This window comes from Euprymna scolopes, chromosome 13 (assembly GCF_053919585.1).
Source record: "Euprymna scolopes isolate OS-2025 chromosome 13, ASM5391958v1, whole genome shotgun sequence".
Taxonomy (NCBI): domain Eukaryota; kingdom Metazoa; phylum Mollusca; class Cephalopoda; order Sepiida; family Sepiolidae; genus Euprymna; species Euprymna scolopes.
Window position 1 is genome coordinate 58,054,704 of NC_136494.1, and position 21,357 is coordinate 58,076,060.

Sequence of the window (21,357 nt, forward strand, 5' to 3'; positions counted from 1 at the left end):
ATCATTGAATTGCTATGCAAGAATAAAAATGCTTGGGATGGTATAGGTAACTTAACGATGTTAAATAACAGAGTTAAATATTTTAGCAAATTATCTTGTCTTGCATTATCTTATAAATCCTTAACAGACTTGTTCTGTTAATGATCAGATGATCCAGGATAACTTGCACATGATAGGCTTGATCATAGAAAAAGTCAACATTGAAGATTAGTCTGACACTTTAAATCGTTATCTAGAGACTGTTCTCTCCTGAATTCGCCTCTTATATGCAGAACCCGTTTTATTAGTAGAGATGAATAGTGTGAGGTTAAAGCCTTTCAATTCATCAGGGTTGTTAGTTCTCACCAATGCTTTAAGCGCTTGTATTGGAACCTTCCATTGCAGGCTTAGAGTGAATCCAGTCAGTTATGGTATTATTTTGTCCCATGCTTGCACCACAATTAAGTACTCTGCCTATGCTGATGATATAACTGTACTTGTAATGAGCAATGCCAAAACAACATGGAAATAAAACAATATGAACAGGTGACAGAGGTTAAAATTAACTGAGACAAGTCCATGGGCTTACACATTGGACAGATGGGTCTTACAAGATACCCAACGTCTAGTTTGGTCTTGAACTTAAGTTAGAGAAAAATTGATCAGGAGTATTCGAAGCGATTTAGACCACATCCTATCTGTGGTCTTTGAGAAATCTTACTCTGAATGGTCGAGCAGAGGTGTGGAATTTGCACTTTTATCTTCTTATCCTTTAACGTCTATTAGCATTTCCACTCCAGGAAGCCTCATCTAATGTATGATCTTTTCAAGTTCTTGCGGAAAAGCAAGCCATAGTTCATTAGGAGATCTGTTATCTACATCCATCTGAAGGTGGTTTGGGTATACCAAACACTGACATACGCTTTGCCTAACTTACCTGAACCGAATGTGTATAGCATATGAGAAAATGGTGAATTCATAAAGAAGACACCCAGAAAGATTTTCCGTCTTTGAAAAGTGTGCACTTAGCTGAGGGAAGAGCATGCAGGTTGTTCCAAAATAAGTGCTCCTCTTATCGTGAAGCTTCTTTTATGGGTGACACTCGAGCTGATATTTAGAAGTGCCTTCTAGGTTGGCAAAAGACTCTATGCAGCAAGCCTTGTGGAGACACAGAGTTGTGTCAAATGCAGAGACTAGGAGGAAAATCTCGATCATGCTTTCTTCCACTGTCCTATTGTATGTTCATAGTGTGACTTACTTGAAGGTTTGGATGTTAAAAAGACATCCTGGAGTTGATTTCGACATGTTGCAATTGGGTACTAAGTATGAAAATAGAGGAATGTCATGTTTTTCTTTGCTGCTAGCTGTTGTAAGAGGTGTGATTTGGTCGATACAGTAGAAGGAACTTAAGTCTCCAGCTTGTTTTCATTTTCAAAGACTGCTTGAAAAATGCGTATTAAACTAGAGAGGGTGAAACTCTCTTAGCAAATTTCAATGAAAGCTGGGTGAAAGTTTTGTGCTTGTGTTGAGTGAATGGTACTAATCTTGAGATATATTTGGATGTAACTTAGATTCAGAATTTGGCCAGACCAAATCATGACTAATCATTGAAGTGGTTAGGCTAGAGTAGGCTAGTTTTAAGTTTTTCCTTTTTTAACTTAGCTAGAGTATGCATGACGTCATATTACTCTCCCATTCTTTATTTTGTCCTTTTTCATCCTGTGATTTTTTTGTCCCCTATTTTTGGTTTGATAATCTCTGTTTCCAACACCAGGTTTTTTTTTTTTAGTTTTTTTTATTACATTTTCACCCCAAACAAGGCATATTGCCACTTTGTTGTAGGGGGCTACTATTAGGGACATAAGCATCAGGGGTACTGTGAGGGAAGTTGGGCAGCAAGATGTCAGTACACGTTACACTTGAACTTCTGCATGTGAGTACAGTCGGGGAAGCAGGGACCTGGAAGGGAATTCCAAAGTCTAGCTGTTTTGAGGAAGAAACTACTGGAGTAGAAGGCTCTCTTGCATCTAGGGATCTCTACTGTGAAGGGGTGTGATTTTACTGCTTGTCGGGTTTGTCGGAGGTATTTACGTCGAGGGGGCACAAGTGCTTGCAGTTCATCAGAGCATTCACCGTTAAAGTACTTGTAGAACAGGCAGAGGGATGCAACATTTTGTCGATGTGACAGAGGCTGAAGTTTAGCTGACAGTTCAGGACCTATCAGATTGGCGACTCTCTTTTGAACCTTGTCTAGGAGTGAGAGACTAGTGACAGATGCACCAGCCCAAATATGACAACAATACTCCATACATGGGCGAATGGTGGCCTTATAGAGGTATAGGATACTTTCAGGCGTTAATAGCTTTCTAGCACGGTAGAGAGAACCCACCTTTTTCGCAGCGGTCCTAGCAATGTTCTCAATGTAATTGTTCCAACTCATGTTTCCTGTGAACGTTAGGCCAAGAAGTTTAAAAGATGTACTTTCAGATAAAGAGTCTTTGGCCATTGCTATTGGCGGTAGGGAAGGTTTCTTGTAATTATTGAAGGAAACAAGTTTAGTCTTGGCAGCATTGAAGGTGACCATCCATTTTTGTCCCCATTCCACTACGGATCGGAGGTCTTCCTCTAGTGTTTCTGCCATTTCTTTAGATGTGTGTTCATTTGTTTTCCTGTCGTGTCTGTTATAGAGCGTTGTGTCGTCAGCATACATACCCATCTCACAGACAATTTTGTCAGGGAGATAATTAATGAATATTAGGAATAACAGAGATCCAAGGATTGACTCCTGAGGCACTCCCGCATTTATATCATATTGTTTAGATGTATAACCGTCAAGGACAACCTGGACTTTTCTCTTATCTAAGAAGGATCTCATTATGTTATGTATTCTTCTAGTGATGCCGTATGATCTGATTTTCTTGAGAAGACCTTCATGCCATACCCTGTCAAAAGCCTTAGATATATCTAGAGCTACAGCTCTACCCCTCCCCCCCGCTTTGTCCAGTGACTGGTACATATGTTCAGAGATTACAGTTAGGATGTCTGCTGTGGAACGGGCTTGCCTAAATCCATATTGTTGGCTAGTCAGAAGTTTAGCATCTGTAAGGTGGTGGACTAGAGCTTTGTTAATTATGGTCTCAAATATTTTGGCGAAAAGTGGGAGGAGGCTAATGGGGCGGTAATTTACTGGGTCAGTTCTTCCGCCAGAATTCTTGAAAACTGGCACTATGGAAGCAGTTTTCCAGCAGGCAGGAAAGCAAGATTCATTAAGGTATTTGTTATAAAGTTTGGAGAGAACTGGAGCGACTTCTGCGGCGCACATTTTTAAATAGCACAGCCGGGATGAGATCAGGTCCACATGCTTTTGCAGTGTTAAACTTTTTTATGATAGCATGCACCTGAGCAGGGGTGATTTTCAGATCGTCTAGTGTGGCGTCGATTGCACAAAAATTAATTTTATCATCGATATTGGCGTATTTCTGATATTTTTTTATTAAATATAAACTAAAAATAAAAGCATATCTATACATAAATAAACTTTAAAGAATAAAAAAAATAAAATAATTAACCTTTTGTCTGATTGATCTAAAACTTTTGGTTATTTGAAGCCGCCATAAAAAAAAGAAATAAAATAATTGCCATCTGTTAGCATAGCTAGAAAGCAATCGTTCGTTTTGGAAATTAGAAGAGCATCGTCCCCCTCCTCCCACTCCGGGCAGCTATACTCTAGTAAGTTGGCCCGTTATATCCTACATATTTTTTAATTTAATTTTTCAAGTTGAATCCAATTTTTGCGATGCGTTAGTTTATTAACGATGAAGATACAGAACAGTAAAGAATGGATTTCTACATAACACCGTTGTTCCAACGTGGTTCGTGTTCTGCATAAGTGCCGAAGCATGTTAAGGTCCTTTCCTGATCCTAGTGAACTTGAAGAAAGAATCTGATGAACTTTAATCATCCTTCTAGTATAAAGGAGTACATGAACAGATAAAAACCAAGTGTATTAAGTTTTGCAGGCCTATCTAATCACTTGAAAGTATTCAAAAAACCTACAAAATAAAGAGTGTACACAACTTTGACATGTCACCGAAAGAAAAAACTAGCCGTAAAAAATGGCTGCCTAATTTGGAAGCTAACATGTTCAATATAATCAGTAATGCATGAGAAGATGATTTTAGGACCAACAGTAATCACACACCATTTTGATAATGATACAAGGGTTGTATATTTTGTAGGAAATTATTTTTGAATGACACCGATAATTTAAAACAGCGGAAGTAATGACCTCAGCGGAAGTGACCTAGACAGACATGAAATACGTCTGCACGAAGTTCGCTCGTAGATGCTGAGACAACAAAAATGAGTGCAAAACTATATTTTGTGTCGTTTTTAATTGTTATTGTGGCCTGTATATGCACGCTTTGGTTATCGAAACCAGAACTGAGTAATATTGATCTGCACAAGGCCAACCAATATTTAGAAAAGATAAAAAAACTTTATTCCGACTCATTTTCTTCGCATATAACCGAAGATGGTGATGTCACGGTTGATGACAACTCAACCAAAGACGAAGAAAGCATTATTGCCGCATGGAATAATTTTATTAAGCCTCCAGCGACACAATTCAAACGGATCTCGGTCGGGTATGAACTTGGTTATTTATCTTTTCATCATTTTTCAGGTGAAATTTATTTTTAGCGACAAAAATAAATTGCGCCGTGTTTTCGTAACGTTGCTTGTCCAATGTTTAGGCAAACAAAATGAACTCTTAAACACGTGGCCGGTTTCAAGGTGTTTGATTTGTTGTCTAATTGAAAATTATACACAAAGAATTAGACAATTAAAACTTTATTTTTTTATTAAGTGAAACGAAATTAAAATCTAGATTGCTTCAAGTTTACATAAATTGCTTGAATTTAAAATATTCGAACTGCGCTACAAACTGTCACAATAGTTGAACCCCCCCTCCAAAAAAAAAATAAAAAACAACAACTTTTTTGTTGCACTTCGGTGCGAGTGTGAAAATGTATTACCTTTAATTAATGTTTATCCCCCCCCCCCAACGTTTTAAAATCCTAAATCGGGCAAAAACTTAAAACTATGACTTTTTCGCCAGTTTTAAGGCTTCAAAATGACTATAGATTAAAAAGGGCGAAATAAAACTTTAACGACATTGACATTTAAGACGGTCTTACTTTATTTAATTTTTTTTTTTGGTATTGCTACTGGAAGTTAAGGTTAACGAAGGATTTGTTTTGTATTGGCTTTAATTAAATTTAATTCTTTAAATCGATTTCAAAATCAGTCATGGTAAATGTTAAGTCATAAGACGCACATGCCATTCCTTAACTTTGCCACTAACCCTTTGAATGACAATACGAAATAACAATCGTAGGCATTTTTAACAAGAACCAACGAAACAGAAAAGTGGCGGAAAAAATAAATAAAAACATATACAACGAATGTTACCAAAGGCAAGAAAAGTTAATCTACTAGATAAGTTTGTTTAATAATACCGTTTGTTTTTGTGTTTTAACTTATTTTAAAGTGTTTATTTACTTGTAAACAAAAGTAGTGTTAAGTTAGAACGCAAAAAAAAAAAAAAAAAAAAAAAATGTGGGTCTTGTTATAACCGTGTCGGTCCTCGATACTCCTAAAAATCGAAAATTAAATAAAATATTTAGAAACATATCCGATAAATGTAATCGTGCAAAAATGTGACGTTCTGTTCTACCAGTATTTTGTTTAATTTTAAATTCTTGTGCGATTATCGAGGGTCGACATGACAGTGACTTCGTTTTAACTTTTTGTTTCGAAGTAAATAATCGCTTTAAAAATTGACACGCACAAAAATTGTCCAGGTAGAGAGAGAGTAACTTATGTTGCCTTTTGTAATATTTATTTGTTGTATATTTCTTTCTTTTTTTTTTTTTTTTTCTCTCACCGGTTTTTTCTTTATAGAGTCAACCTTTTGTTCGCGGCCGTTCAGGTTTTAAAGATCAGAACAAGATTATCACAAAATGAGAAATATATAGAATTAAAACGAGTTATAGATTTTTTTTTTTTAATCTACTACCGCAATAAAAAAAAATTCTAATGTCTGTTTTTTCGATTACATCGTATTCGACAATCGAAGATTGGTGCTTACACAAAGAGAGGCGACAGATCGATTTTATTAAATATGCTTTTGTATAGCACCGAAAATAATTTTGAAGTCTTTAAATTGAATTGGCGGGGAGAAAATACTTTCTGGTTTCAGTCAACATTTTAAATCTAGGTATTACTAATGGACACAAGTTTTACGTAAACTTTGTCGTACGAAGGAACTGCTTCTGCTTTATTGCTTTTTTTTTTTTTTAAATTTTAAATAATGATTTTAAACTAAGAAAAATCACGCTTTTGATTTCTTTTTGAGCTAGAGTTTCTGGATAAATATAGCTTTTACATTTATTTTAGAACAAACGAGAATTTTTTTTTGACTCTGACATTAAAACCTATTATTACATCGATATATATATATTGGGACGATTAATCGGAACTTTTGGGGGTATCGGCATTTGAAAATGTGTGCCTATTTTCCAATGTCAAAAACGATTCCCTTAATTGTTTTTGTTTAAAAAATTTTTTTTTTTTAAATCTGATATTGTTTAAAAAACAAACAAACAAACAAAAGTTTTACGTTTGAGAAAATACCTGCGCATTTTACGTGTGTTTTACGGTAATCGGGGGGAAAATGGCAACTCTTATAGTTAAATATGTAGAGATTTATAAAGAATCGGAATCGGGAATTGTATCGGAATCGGAAAAAATATTGGAATCGTCCCATCATCACTAATATATCTCGAATTTACTTACGGTTGTGTTTGTGTCCTTTTTGTTTTTTCTTTTGTTTATTCTAATAATTAATCCATATTAACCACCACTGTTAATATGGATTTTATTGTAGCCTTTAATCTATAGTAATCTTTTAATACCCCTACAAATATCAATTTCCACGGTGATGACCCCTAACTTTAAAATTGTGACCTTGCCCTTGCACGTTTTTCTTTTTACAGCATAATTTGCCTTGTTCGCATGACATGTCGTTTATTTATCAATTCTGTTTGCACTCGACTCTGCGATGAAAGTAGGTGCCGCGAGTTGCAGTTGCACACTTTTAACAGTTGTGACATATTTTAAACAGATAGAATCGCACATTTATAAACAAAAGATCGATCGTTAATTTTGTTAAATCAAAACATTTCTTTTAAAAATTATTTCATGGCCGTAACACAGCAGCTGCTTAGCATTACTGTCGACGCTGCAACTATTTAAAAGTTCTGTGCTTCTGTAGAATTTGAACCGAGGGGACAGTTAAAGTTTTCGGAAAAGCAATATGCACTAGCCAAAGAATATAGATAAAATTAAATAAGTTCAAAAGTATTGAACTAAAAATCAATATATTTTTTAAAGTGCTCAATACAAAGCGATAGATATTAAAAATAAAATTTTTATATATATATATATATATATATATATATATATATATATAATATAAATTTCGGCGTTTCTACAGAATTGGGATGAGATTTTGTAGTCGATAAATGGAGTTTTCCGATTAAAAAAAAACAATGGTTTCAACTGATTTTTTTTTGTCAATTCTAATAAGTTACAATGTTAACTTCAAAATTATGCAGTCGAAATTACCTGAATATTACTGAATTATTAAACAAAACAACTTTGTGTTAACAGGTGAAAACTTTCTGCTATCTTGTTTAAATCAAAACGGAAAATTAACTCCCTTTTTAACTCTCCTGTGTCTTACGATCGTTTTCATCAAATTTTATTTTATTTTCTTTAATAAATAATTTTCTACCTTATCGATTTTCGTAATTTTTGGATATAATCATCTTAAAAATACGAGAAATATGTAGATACCAATGTTTTCATGTGAAATTCAGTATTATGATTTCCGAAATTTCGTTCTAATTGTGTAGAAACGCCATAATTTCCCCCAAACCTGTGGCCTTGATGGAGGGGAGACTAAAACTTGCTGCTATGGTTTCAAATGATCTGAAATAACAGCAAGGCAAGATTTAATTCCAAATATTTCTCATATCTCCCCTGTTTTGGAAATAGGATATGATTATGAGTATTTCCAGTATCATATAATCCTTATACGCTATGAAATTTACTTTGTATGAAAACCAAAGAGGGGAGGTATAACATGACAAATATTTGGAATCAAGTCTCCCCTTGCTGTTATTTCAGATCATTTGAAACCATAGCAGCAAGTTTAATCTCCCTTCCATCAAAGTCAGAGGTTTTGGGGAAATATCAGATATTTTGTAATTCATATGCAAAACTAAGAAACATTTTATGGCTGTAAAAAAGTGCCAAAATAGGCTCTGGATGATCCCCCTAATGTGCGACCTTAAGGGCATATGTCACATAGCCCACTACACAATTCAGATCATTAGCTTTCCAACGAGCCTTCATTTGTTAAATTCTTATCAATAGTCACTGAGATTTGGAACTTATAAAATTGCCAAAAAAAAAAGGTGGTGTGCTGGTAGCCAAATTGAATATTGAAATACTTATATCTTTGGTTCTATAGGACAAAACTACATGAAAATAAAAAGATTATAATACTATTCTATGAACCTATATTTTCAAACCAATAAAATATAACCAAAATTTGCCTACAGTTGTGTGTGTGTGTGTGTCCTGCAATCCAGTTTTAATTTTGCTGCTTTGGTTGGCTCCCCTGTGGCCTTGCCAAGCCATATATATATATATATATATATATATATATATATATATATATATATATATATAGGAAAAAAGATGCAAAAGAAATAACAATAAAATGATTTCTAAAAAAAGAAAAAAAAAAACTATTGATAAAAGTATTTGCTTCAAAGGCTTTAATTTTCATTGTACCTAATTCGGATTTTCGTTTTTTTTTATTTATGTATTTTACTTACTTTTGCAACTACCGTCTATCCAATGAATCATACTGCAATCATGGAAATAAGCTGATAATACAAGCATAGCATATTTGTCTATGGCAAGGGAAGAGTTAATATCCCCTTACTCTCCATTTTTTATTTATTTTTATTTCATACACAACATAAAATTTAGCATTAATAATTCCAAAACATTCAGCATTTTATCACCTAAAAAAAAAAAAAGAAAGAAAAAAAAAGATATATTTTTCAGCTAGTATCACCTTTTCGAAAAATCTAAGTGGTGTCACCTGAAGGTGCTGGGCATTTGGGCATTAAGTTTTTTTGGTTTCAGTTTGAAGAGCGCAGAACAGGGGGAGATAATGCACTTTAAAAACCGGGAGATTTGAAAATGTCTTTTCTTAAATTTTCTTATAAGATGTTTTCAAGTAACATTTCAGAATTTTTCCAAGAAAAAAAAATTAAATAACTTCTATTTTTTGTTATTAGAATTTTCTTAATGTCTACTACTATATAAAAGGAATTTTGTGTGAGTTAAGTTCGTTCTCTATGGATTCTGAAATGGGAGAATTTCACACAAATGTACTATATTTATCTGGCAATGTTTTTATATCGGAATGTCTCCCAACTAGAGCAAGCAAGCAATCAATTTGATTGAAAAATGGGCGATTTTACAAATTTTGATGACAATAAAAATATAGGATTGTGAAACATTTGTTGATCATCATTCAATCCCAGGCAATGTCGAATCTTCTTGCCAGTGTGTGTGTGTATATATATATATATATATATATATATATGTATGTATGTATGTATGAGCAAACAGATAATAAAATATGTTAAAAAACACTTTGAAATGAGTTAAAAACATATTTAATCTGAAAAGGAAACATTAGATAAATGGATAGTCCTTAATCCGCGGAGTTTCGAAGAAATACTCTCCTTCTCATCAGAGGGTAGGAATTAGCAAAATGCAGGATCGGATTTTGCATGCAGAAGTATTTGATGAAACAACAAGTAAGTCAAAGATCTTACGTGAAAACAATAAGTTAAGCAGAGGGAATATGGTAAAGAAAAAGGTGATTACACATGAATGGATAGTCTGGTGGAAGATAAATAATCCAGTGACGGTAAAATCCAAATGTAAAAGTTCAAGAAAGTTAAAAGAATTTCCATTTGTACAAGTACATTATATATATATATATATATATATATATATATATATATATGCTAATTGAGCGATTTTTCTGTGCCAACCCTTTCTCTTTTCCCACTTTTGTGCTGATAAGCTGACTGTATTAAATTTCTGAATTTTTGAGATAAGGATTGGTTATTCATATTATTTGGATTCTTCAGACTACTATTCTCATGTTGAATGTCATTCACAATGTCGTTTTGGTCAAAGTAACCTCTGACCTTCTTCAGGTGTATCATGTCGAACTCAGGAATTTGGATGGAATTTCAAATGGAACTCTTTATTTACTTCACAAGGATAGCATGCTTTCGTTCCAACAACCACAATAAAGAATAGAGAGGTCCTAAGTAATTTGCAGTTGTATTTTTTCGGTTGCACACACTGAGAATTGAACATTCAACCTTCAGGAAAATATCACTTTTACAATTGATTTTTGCAAATACTCTAACCACTGTGCCACGGGTCTGTGAATGGTTCCATTCGAAATTCCATCCAAATTCCTAAGTTCAACAGAAACATTCCTGAGTCTTACACAGTACACCTGAAGAAGTTTTGAGGTTATATCGACTAAAACATTGTGAAAATGACACTCAAGATGAGAACAGTAGTCCAAAGAATCCAAATACATATTTATTAAAACTTAATATCATTTCTGAAACAATCGTACACTATTCCAGGTTGATGTCTTGATTTTTTTTTTTTTTTGTAAATGATCTGAAATTAATTTATTAATATCATTTAAATTTAATGTGTTTTGGATTCAATTGTTCTCTGTTGAACTGATTATATATCTGCAATATTCCAGATGATTGCTGATTTCAATTCACATGCTTTAAAACGTTGGGTCTTCTTGCAAATTTTAATTTAATTCAATTAATGTTCAGATAACTAAGGTTTTATTTTGTGTACTGTTAACATTTGTTATCATTTTCGATTCTCCCGATTCTGAAATTGCATTGTCTTCCTTTGTTCTCTTCAACATGAAACCAAAATGTTGTTAGTCGACAGTAATGCATGAGTGCCCACTTTTATTGCTATTTTAGGAAAGTTCAGTTTGTGGCAAGGGAAGAGTTCACAAACCCCTTCTTTTACATGCCTACATATTAAGAATGGCTTTCTAAGTATGCCCAGGGATGTTAAAAAGCACAAATAATGCCCACTGTAATTGTTTTTTTTGTTTTTTTTACAGGGGGGGGGCACCGCTTATCAAGGCTCAGAAGCCACTCGAGGATAAGGGCTAATACATATATATTAGTCATTGTGATTTTAGTGTAGTAAACATTAGTAGGAATTTTGTAAATTGGATTGCTTAGGGGGACGGTTTATTAAGAACTTATTCACGTTGGACTTGAAGACAATCAGATTGTAGTCAGTTGGAAAGTAGGCAAACGGAATAGAGTTCCACAGACGAGCAGTTTTAAGAAAGAAACCCTGTTCATGGAATCTACGTTTAGGTGTAGGCACGGATAAAGAGTGTGGGTAATTGTTGATAGTGGTTCTGGCAAGACGAGTGTTCTTCATGAAAGTCTGGTGAGGAGGGACCAGAGATCGAAGTTCAGATGAGCACCTGCCATGAAAATAACGATAAAGCAGGGACAGGCTCGCTACGTCTCTTCTGTGGGAAAGGGATTGCAGGGAAAAGAAAAGGGCATACCCCACTTTGTTTTTTGAGATTAAAAAGAAAATCTTGTGAAATAATTTTTGTAATTTAAAAAACTTCATTTTTTTTTACTCATTATTGACCATATGATTTTTGGCTAAATCATTTCTTTTACTTCCGTTTTTATGTGGTCTATTCATGCCACTAAACATGCATTTTAACGTATATCTATCTTATGAATTAATCAAAAACACTTTGAGAAACTAGATATATTTATCTGGGATGGAAGTTTTAGATAACAAAAATTCAAAATATAATCCTGTTTGTGAATTATTTTTAAATAGAATTTTTAAAAATAAATCCCTTATTTTATTATTTCGATTCCTAGGAGATGATCAAAGTTATGTATAGGTAAGAAATACAGGCATAAAATCTTGTGTAAGTTTGATTAAAACAGATTATAAAATATGTTTAAAGTTAAGTTTATTTTTGATGAAATTAAATATTACTAGACATTCAGTTATCAACATTTAAAACAAGATTCCAAACATTAAATATTTTCACATTGAAATTTGTTCAGAAAACTAACCAGAAATTTCTGTGTTAATAAATCTATCAGATAAAATCTCGACTGCGTGTTTCTTTGATAAATGCATAATTATTATTTTTTTAATTTACTATTGATTCGATATTTATTGAAATCAGACATTAAAAAAGGGAAAACTAAATTGATAAAAAGACTCAAAATAAAATTTTAGACATGGAAAAAGCTGAAGAGATAAAATATAAAAATCGGTAAATTTAAATGAAATTAAGTTTTATTTCATAAAAGTATGCACCAATGAGCGACTAAAGCTCATATGGAGTATTATTCTATATGCATCTTCTGATTACAGAACTGTACTGATCAGAAAAATAGGTGGAATTCAAACTTATAAGATAAAATTATTTTTCTCTAAGAACTCCACTCAGCCATTTGTCTTTGCTCAGACAACATCAGGGCAAAAACATTCAGTAATATATATTACATCTTTAAAAGTTACAGTTGGTATTTCTGAGTGGCCCAAACCTTTCAGTTTGTGTATATTAAAAACAATTTAGATTGTGCTTACATAACTGCATCAAATTCAAATGTATATTAAATTTTTGCATGAATAAAATAAAGTTAAATGCAGTATTTTAATTTTGTGTTGCTTTTATATTCATTAAACATTGTTGGCTTCAAAAGATTGTGTGAGAATTTGTCACATTGATTTTTAAGAGTTAAAACAAAGTGAAAGTTATTAAGATGTTTGAAGTGTAATTCATAAATTATTTTTAATTTTAAAGCTTGCTTCCCAATTGCAGCAAGATTAGACATGAAGCCAGCTTAACATGTGTGTGTGTGTTATATAGTGGGTGATATAGTTATTATTATTATTATTAGACTATACCACTTGTGCGCGTATGTTACGTGAGTTCTTATTAGTAATGATATGAGTCTTAGTGAGAGTTCTTGTCTTATTACGTATGATGTTGTATCTTAGAGAGAGAGAGATGTGTATGTAATGAGATTTTATACACAGACATATAATAACAATACAATTTACCTTTTTGTAGAAATCACAAACACAAAGATGAGCTTTATCCAAAACACATGATGAATTTATTTCCTTACGACCGGTCGGGATTTCCTCATTAAGAACTCAAAGTTTCACATTTTAGTTTCTGAAGTGACGTCTCGCTTCAGATGTCCGCCTGTCTCTGAGTTTTCTCACTGACCGTCTCCCCTGACTGTCTCTCCTGACTGTCTCTCTGACTGTCTCCGCGACCAACTAACTCCCACTTCCTATATTGAGAAATCCATGCATCCCGGCCACGTGAGCAAAATTCACGTGTTTCAACATGCGCGACTTTGCACGTTTCCGACATTGATTTCCCAATAACCTATTTTTCTTGTGTTGTTTCCACAAAGGAATTTAACCTACATATCTAATTTATTTAACCAATATTTTATTATCCACATTCTTTTAACAATTGAATAGTTTATTTATTATTTATTTCATCCGAATTAACAATTTACTGGACATTCCATTTAAACCTATTGTTCTTTAAAACTTATGTCCAGGGTTCGATTTCTGCTTTCTCTTATTTTCATTTTAACTAATCTCTCTATTTTTATACTTACATGAACAGGGGACAGCTCTTATCATGTAACATGTGTGTGTGGGATTACTCTCTAATTAAAAAAAAAAAAAATAGATAACAGACCATCAGCATCGATCGAGATTAGCGATGGGCAGAATTGCCTTCCATTATGACTGAATCAAACCAGATCCAATTCAAACAAAGCCCTCTTTGTCCTTAACTAAACACTGTACATTCAGTCCCAAAAATAAAACAAAAATAATAAAAATTCCGGTACTTATAATTAATAAATACTCGGAGAAACAACGGAGATTCTTGAGTCAGTCCCACCTATTCCCAAGCCTGAAAACAGACGATACTAATAAAAAAGTGCAATCACATGTTTGTCCAAGTTCGGTTTGCTACTCTTTCGCCATCCATAGAAGGCTGCATAAGTTTTTGCAAAGAACTTTTTAAAAGAAAACGCTCGTCCTCTGAATGTATGTGCTTTAACCTTGTCATGCTTGAGCACCATCAGGAATGATGACCAAATGAACTCTGCACTATTTTGCCTATGCCACAGAATATGGCAAATGAGCATATTAGCCTTTACAGGTTATGCCTTTTTACTTTTTTAAGAAGAGGCTAGTATACGTAAGGTAGGATGGGAATGAATGCTCATTCATTAATTTCTGTTGCATGAGCAAAATTGTGTGCTCGGGTTCATTTGGGCATCATTTTTGACGGAGCAAACAGTACATACATTCAGAGGAGGAGTGTTTTTCACACAAAATAAATTCATAAAAGCAAAATGCCAATTTTCATTACCCCCCCCCCCAAAAAAAAAAACAAACAAAAAAAACCAAAAAAACTTGGCCTCTCTGTGCAAACAAGAAAAAATTATTGTGTTTTATAGTAAATGAACTGTTTGAAAAAAAAAAAAAATGAACAAAAAACAATTTATTTCTAAATCTTAAAAAACACCAACAAAAAATATTAATGTAGTACATGCTGCCTCTTTCCCCACCCTTACATTGTAATAGTTGTTTGTAACCAATATAAGCAGGTGTTGTGTGCATGACCGTGGCCTTCATAAAATAAGGTCACGGTATGACCCACATTTTTATGCCTTTTTACTTTTTACTGCTTACCATAGATGCGTAATTAAACAACAAAACAATATGTTACAAAGAAAACAATCTTATGAAAATTATTTGTTGAATTTTTAAAATCATTTTAAAAATAAAACGCATCTACTTTTTATTACACAAAAACTTTTTAATAAAACTATTTTAACCAAATGCAAGGTAAGGAACAAAACGTTTAAACAAAATATATTTAAATAAATGTTTTTTTGATAAAAATATCAATTCAAAGTGCTTCATTTTGGGGAGCTTGTTCTTCCCAAAATGGCACACTGCAGATTGAAATAGCGTTTTTTCTTTATTTAAAAATGAAATGCTGTCCATTAAAAAGTTTGGTTTTAAATAGTTTTATTAAAATTGTTTTTGGTCAAAATGCGATAAAGTACCAACTAAATACTTACCTTTTAAAAGTCAATTTTTAAAGGGAATCTTGAACGAATATCATGTTTAAAATTGTCGCCAACTGGTAGTTTTTATGATACTAAAGCCTTTATTATCTAATGTATTCTCCTTTCACTGGTTGCCATGTTTGTTTTTGTGAGTGCAAAAATTTTTTGTAAATATATATAAAAGGATGCACTCTTTGGTTTAAATAGTTTTATAAAAAGGTTTTGTAAATATAGATAAAAAACGCACTCTATAAATAAATCTTGGTTGCGGATATTTGAACACGTCTGTTATATTTTATATTTGGTTACAGAGGGCATGTGTGTATGCAAAGGTCAAGGTCAAATTGGTGTCGACTGAAATCTGTTCTTTTAGTTTTGTCTATCGAGTGGGGTACTTATTCTTGTCTTGATCCCGCAAAAATTTCTAGGTTAGGCAATTGTAATCTACTAAGAAAAAAAAAAAAAGAAATTAAGAGCACTCTCACATTATTAGCACAACGTTTTCACTTTGTGTTCTTTTCGCTGCCAAATGTTCAACTCCTCCACAATTAGTTACTCTTCTTATATACAAATTATATTTTGAGATCACATGCATCCCCATGATCTTTAAAGATCATTTCACATCATATAGACCTTATGTCTGGAGTGTATCAGAATTTGGGGGGAATTTTTGACACCCCTAACAGAAAACTGCGAATAAAATATAAAAAAAACTCGTAATTTCTCTTTTTGAAGTGGGTTGTTTATTTTCTGTATGGAATATACTCCCAAAATAAACTATTAAAGTTCTTTAAAAGATAATAGAAATATTATTTTTTAAAAAACAGTGTTTACAAAGTGCCGATACGCGTTTAACCAGCCATTTTTTTTTTTACATATGAAATCAATTGAATTTTACGAGTGAAATTTTTTTCAGTTTTTAAACTTTAAAAATCTATCAAAATTTTTCTGTTGGTTAAATTTTTACGATATTTTCTGGGTCAATGTGAAATTTTATGCTCTTTCCAATAAACCGAGTATAATATTTTAGATAAACATTTTTTTTTTTAAATTCACCCCCCCCCCCATTTTAAAATGTCTATTAAAATTTGAATAATTAATTTACTCACCAAAGTTTTATATATCACAAATTGAAGATAAAAGATCAATAAATAAAATATTCTAATTTAAAATAAAAGTATTTTTTGGAAATTTACCTGTAAAGTCCAAAGTGTAAAACCTTTTTTTAAACCATGTTGATTTTTTTTGTAAGTGAAAGCTCATGTTATGCTTATATCGTCAAGTAAATACCGGACGCTGACGAGAATTTTTTCTATTTCATTCAATGTTTTTTGTTTTTTTTTTCTTTTTAGATATTTAAAAAAAAATTCAGTTGATAAAGTAGAAATAAAGTATAATAATCAAAAACTTGTGTATGTCATTAAGAGAATAATAAAAAAAAAAAAAATCGGTCAACTGGGTTTTTTGTTTAATGACAAAAACTTATATGTGCTTTTTTTCAACTACGGAGGCCGAAAAATACTAATTTTAGTTAACAGCATGCAATAAAGAGATATTAATCATAGCGTTTATAAGTCACCGTAAGATAATCACGAAAAAAAATCAGATTTGTCTTCCTTTATTTGAACAGTCAAAAATGAGTTCGCGTTTTTTTTTTTTTTTAATTCTTGTTTAAAAAAGTATTTTATTTAAAAAGGACATGGAATATAAGTATAAATATGGATAAATTCTTAACAATGGAAGTACACATTGAATAGAATTTTTTATAGGTAAGTGATTTTTTGGAATTTATATATTTTTATAATCGAAGTAAGTAAACTTTCGTTGATTTTTTAAAATCTTTTTTTAAAGAAAACCGATTAAAAAAAACAAATATTGCATAATTTGCTATTAAACTTGTTATTTTTTAAAATTTGGTTTTTGCTTCTTTAATTGAAAAAAAAATTAGGGTTTGAATTACATTTTTCAAGTAGTTATAAGCTTCGAAAGATAGTAAGTTGATTTATTCAAGTTCATATATGGCATTTTTAATGGCCGATTCTGATACACCTAATGCTTCATACATGGACAGGCTAAGCTAGCCCTCGATACTTGACCAAACGCAGCTAGCTTTTGATGTATAAAAAAGTCTGACTTGAATCGTTATTATCTTCTCCATTACATTGTGCCATTTCTCAAGTCTGATTCTTGAATTATGATTTAATTAATAACTTGAAGACGCCAATTCTCTTGAATTGTTAAACAATTCTCTAAAACATGACTACACCAACTGTAAAAAATCCAACTCATCTTATGATTAAAACTTCTTCATAACATGACGATTCTAACTCTCAAATAGTCCGACTCTTGACATGGTCACATGAACTTTATTTTTTTGCCAACAACTACTACAACATTTGCACTATTAGCTCAACTTCTTCCATTCGTGTTCTCTTCACTGCCAAGCACTTGACTCTTCCTTCTCCGCAATTCGTCCTTCTGATTGCAGCTACTGCCTTCACATGCAAATTATATTTTGTGACTGCAGGAATGAAAGGAAAAGTATTTGTCTTTTTTCAGTTAAAAAATAATTTTATCCTTGATTGAAACGAGTACACACACACACACAAAACTCAAAATTGGAAATTTCAGTATTTATAAATTACTAAGTGGAAGATAATACAGGGTGACCCCAAAAAATCAAGAGGCTATCTAGAACATATGCTGTAGAACGAAGAAAAAAAGGCCAAAGACCTTTGTGTTTTGATGTGATATTTTGAATATAATAAACTAGTTATGACCAAACTTTAATTTCATTCGGACAAAACACTAAGAAACGGGGCCTAATTATAGTTAGGGCCCGTTTTTTTTGGTCACCCTGTATAAAGTATTTATTTTACTTAAAAAAAAAAAGCAAGCAAACTAAAGGTCACTAACTTTATCACGTTCCCCTTTCATTTTAAGATCAAAATACATGTTATCTATTACATGTTACATGTTAGTGTTGTGATGATTAATTGGAATCGGAAAAATCAGAACTTGTGTCGTATTGCAATTAGTATCGGAATCACAAAAATTTGAGCCTAATTTCTGATTACAAAAACGATTCTTTTATTCAAAAAACAAATAAAAAAAATTAAATAAATGCAGATTTATTTGTTAATTGTTAATTTATAACATAAAACTAAGGATCACAAAACCATAGATTATAAATTCTGTTCCCATCTACCAACTAAAAACTCACAAAGTCTAATTTATGTTTTATATTGATTTATTATGGTAAACAAAATAAACATTCTAGATTTTACTTATCTCTTTTATGAGTAAACCTTTTCGCACCTTTTCGCCAAACGTCTCTATGCTTTTCAGGAAGTTCACTGTCGATTATTAAAAGATTTAAAATTCTTTAGACAATTTTTTACATTTTCATGAACGCCAGCTTGACGCTTGTCTAGTCATCAGCTTTCTGTGAAATCATGTTTTATTGTATTTTTCACTTTCACAAGTGAAAAATATAGATAAATATTCCATAATTTGATTAAAATTTTGGATAAAATTCATAATGGAAAACATTTAGAAATTTGTTGAATAAAATAAATTAATATCTACATTTAAAGAAGAATGAGATTCGGGTATTTACTACTGTAACTAACAGAAAAAAAAAAGATGAAAAAACAAGTATGAAACAAAATGCTTGCATAAATTACTCTTCTACCTATATGAATAAGATTGTGTGTTTAAACTTTTTCTGAAAGCATTTTTTAATTAAAAATAGAACTGCTAAGTTGGAACAAAAAAAATGCCAGTCCGTAAGCCCTGCACGAGGACTCTTAATAACCATTCAGAATCGAAAATTAAATAAAATGCTGGTAGAAATACATCAAATAAATGTCAGTTGTGCGAAAATGTAATTTTTTTGCCAGTATTTTATTTAGTTTTCGATGTTTGAGCGACTACATAAGATTAGTGGTAAAAAATTTGTGAATGTCTGTGAAAAGTTAGAATCGGCTTGAACTAATGAATAATTTTATGTTAAATTTATATACAAAACCGATTTCTTACTTGAAATTCTAAAATAATTGTTTTTTTTTTCCATCTAAGAAACTATTAGAGTAGTCATGTGGGTATTTCTGTAGCAGAGGAGTGTGATTTCTGCTGATAGATCGGCCAAGTATATTTGTGTTGAGAGGGAGGCACCAGTACAGCAAGTTTATCAAAGCACATCTCGTTAAACTGCTTGTAAAACAAATACAAGGCAGAACATTGCAGTGATGGGACAAGGGCTGGAGCTTGTTAGATAGTGTGGGACTGATAAGATTAGAGACTCTTTAGACTTGTGATGTATCAGCCCAGATCTGGCAAGAATACGCAATGCATGGGTCTAACTTTGTAGATATATATATATATGCAAGTGTAACAAGATTTTATTTAAAAAAAATTTTTTTTTTTAGCTCGCAACAGCCTAAGCAATATCTCTGATGTATTTATTCCAATTTGTGTTACCTGTGGATGTTAGACCAAAATTTTTGAATGATGGATCCGCAGTTATGGTGCTATTAGCCATGACAATCCATGATAGAAAAGGTTTCTTATAATTGTTAAAGTAAAGTAGTATTAAATGTTACCATCCATTTATGTCCGCATTCCACTATGGACTGGATGTCATTTTCTAAAATTCAGTCATTGTCTTGGATATGTGTGTATTCATTATTTTCCCACAGGATGAGAATAGTGTGGTGTCATCAACAACGGCATCTGGGAGGTTGTTTATGCAAATTGTAAATAACAGCCCAACGATCAAACCCTGTGGACACGCACACATTATGGCCATCAAGGACAAGCTGGATCTTTCTTTTGAGTTAGAAGAATATGATTTTATTAAATATTCGTCCAGTAATACTGTACAAATTAATTTTCATGAGAAGACCTTCATGTCAAACCTTGTAGAGTGGTTTTAATTTGGTGTTACCGTCCTAATTTCACAAGCTTTGTCCAATATATGGTAAATGAATTCTAAGATGATTGTTAGAATGTCTTTAGTAGAATGGGATTGCCTAAACCCATGTTGTTGATCAGAAGTTTTGCATTAACAAGATTTTAAACTATTGTGAGTTTTGGGGAAAGCAGGCAGACTGATATGACTAATTTTGCAAATCGGTTGTTTCACCAGAATTCTTGAACAATAACGCAATGCATTCATTATAGTTTGAAAATGATGGGATCAGCTCAGCCGAGCATTTCTTTCAAACTATAGCAAGGATAAGATTAGGCTTGCATGTTTTGGCCTCTAAGTGTTTTTTTTTTTTTTTTTTTTTTTTTTTAATGATATTCTGGACTTTAGAAGGGATGATTATCAAATCATCTAGTGTGGCTTCAGTCCACAGTGGTAAGTTTGGTAGAGAGTGATTTGTGGAGTCCAAGGTGTTCAAGGCGAACCGTTAGGCAAGCAGTTTAGTCTTATCAGTTACCATACAGGCGACATCATGGTGGGTGGATAATAGAATGTTAACTGCTCATTATTCATCACACTATTATTCAATTTCAATCATCTAATAATATTCTTCATTATTCAATCTATAAGCCTTATCCTTGAATGGATTTGGTAAGTGGTAACTCATTAAAAAATAATCTGTTAATGTATGTATGAGGAACAGTCTCTACCAAACTACTCTGGTAAGTTTTGATCTACAGACTTGAAACTCTGAATATAAGGAATTCAGACCTATAGGACAAATTCTATTTGGTTTTTAACCAGTAAAAATAGCTGCTAAAAGGTCAAAATTGATCAAATTGGAACTTGGCAGGCGTAACTTGACTTAAACTGCTTCTCTACACATGTGCAAATATACATTTATACATTAATGTTGGTCAATTTTGGCATTGTGATATTCATCTGTTAGTGGCTCAAATGGTAACTAATAATGCTGGAGTACTAGATGTTTTGGTTTCGGTTCTAGCTGATGGTACCCATGTCATTTTTATTCACTTTTGAAATCACTACTATATATTTGGT

General features: G+C 32.3%; 1 protein-coding gene across 1 annotated transcript in view; it reads left to right on the forward strand.

The window, feature by feature from the left end:
* Positions 1-4,254: 4,254 nt before the first annotated feature.
* The window catches only part of LOC145292047 (ADP-dependent glucokinase-like), a 57,034-nt gene continuing 39,931 nt past the window's right edge, over positions 4,255-21,357 (forward strand). The window contains exon 1 of the mRNA XM_080138071.1: positions 4,255-4,625. Coding sequence (XP_079994197.1) covers positions 4,342-4,625 — 284 coding nt within the window. The 5' untranslated portion in view covers positions 4,255-4,341. The remainder of the gene's footprint in view (positions 4,626-21,357) is intronic.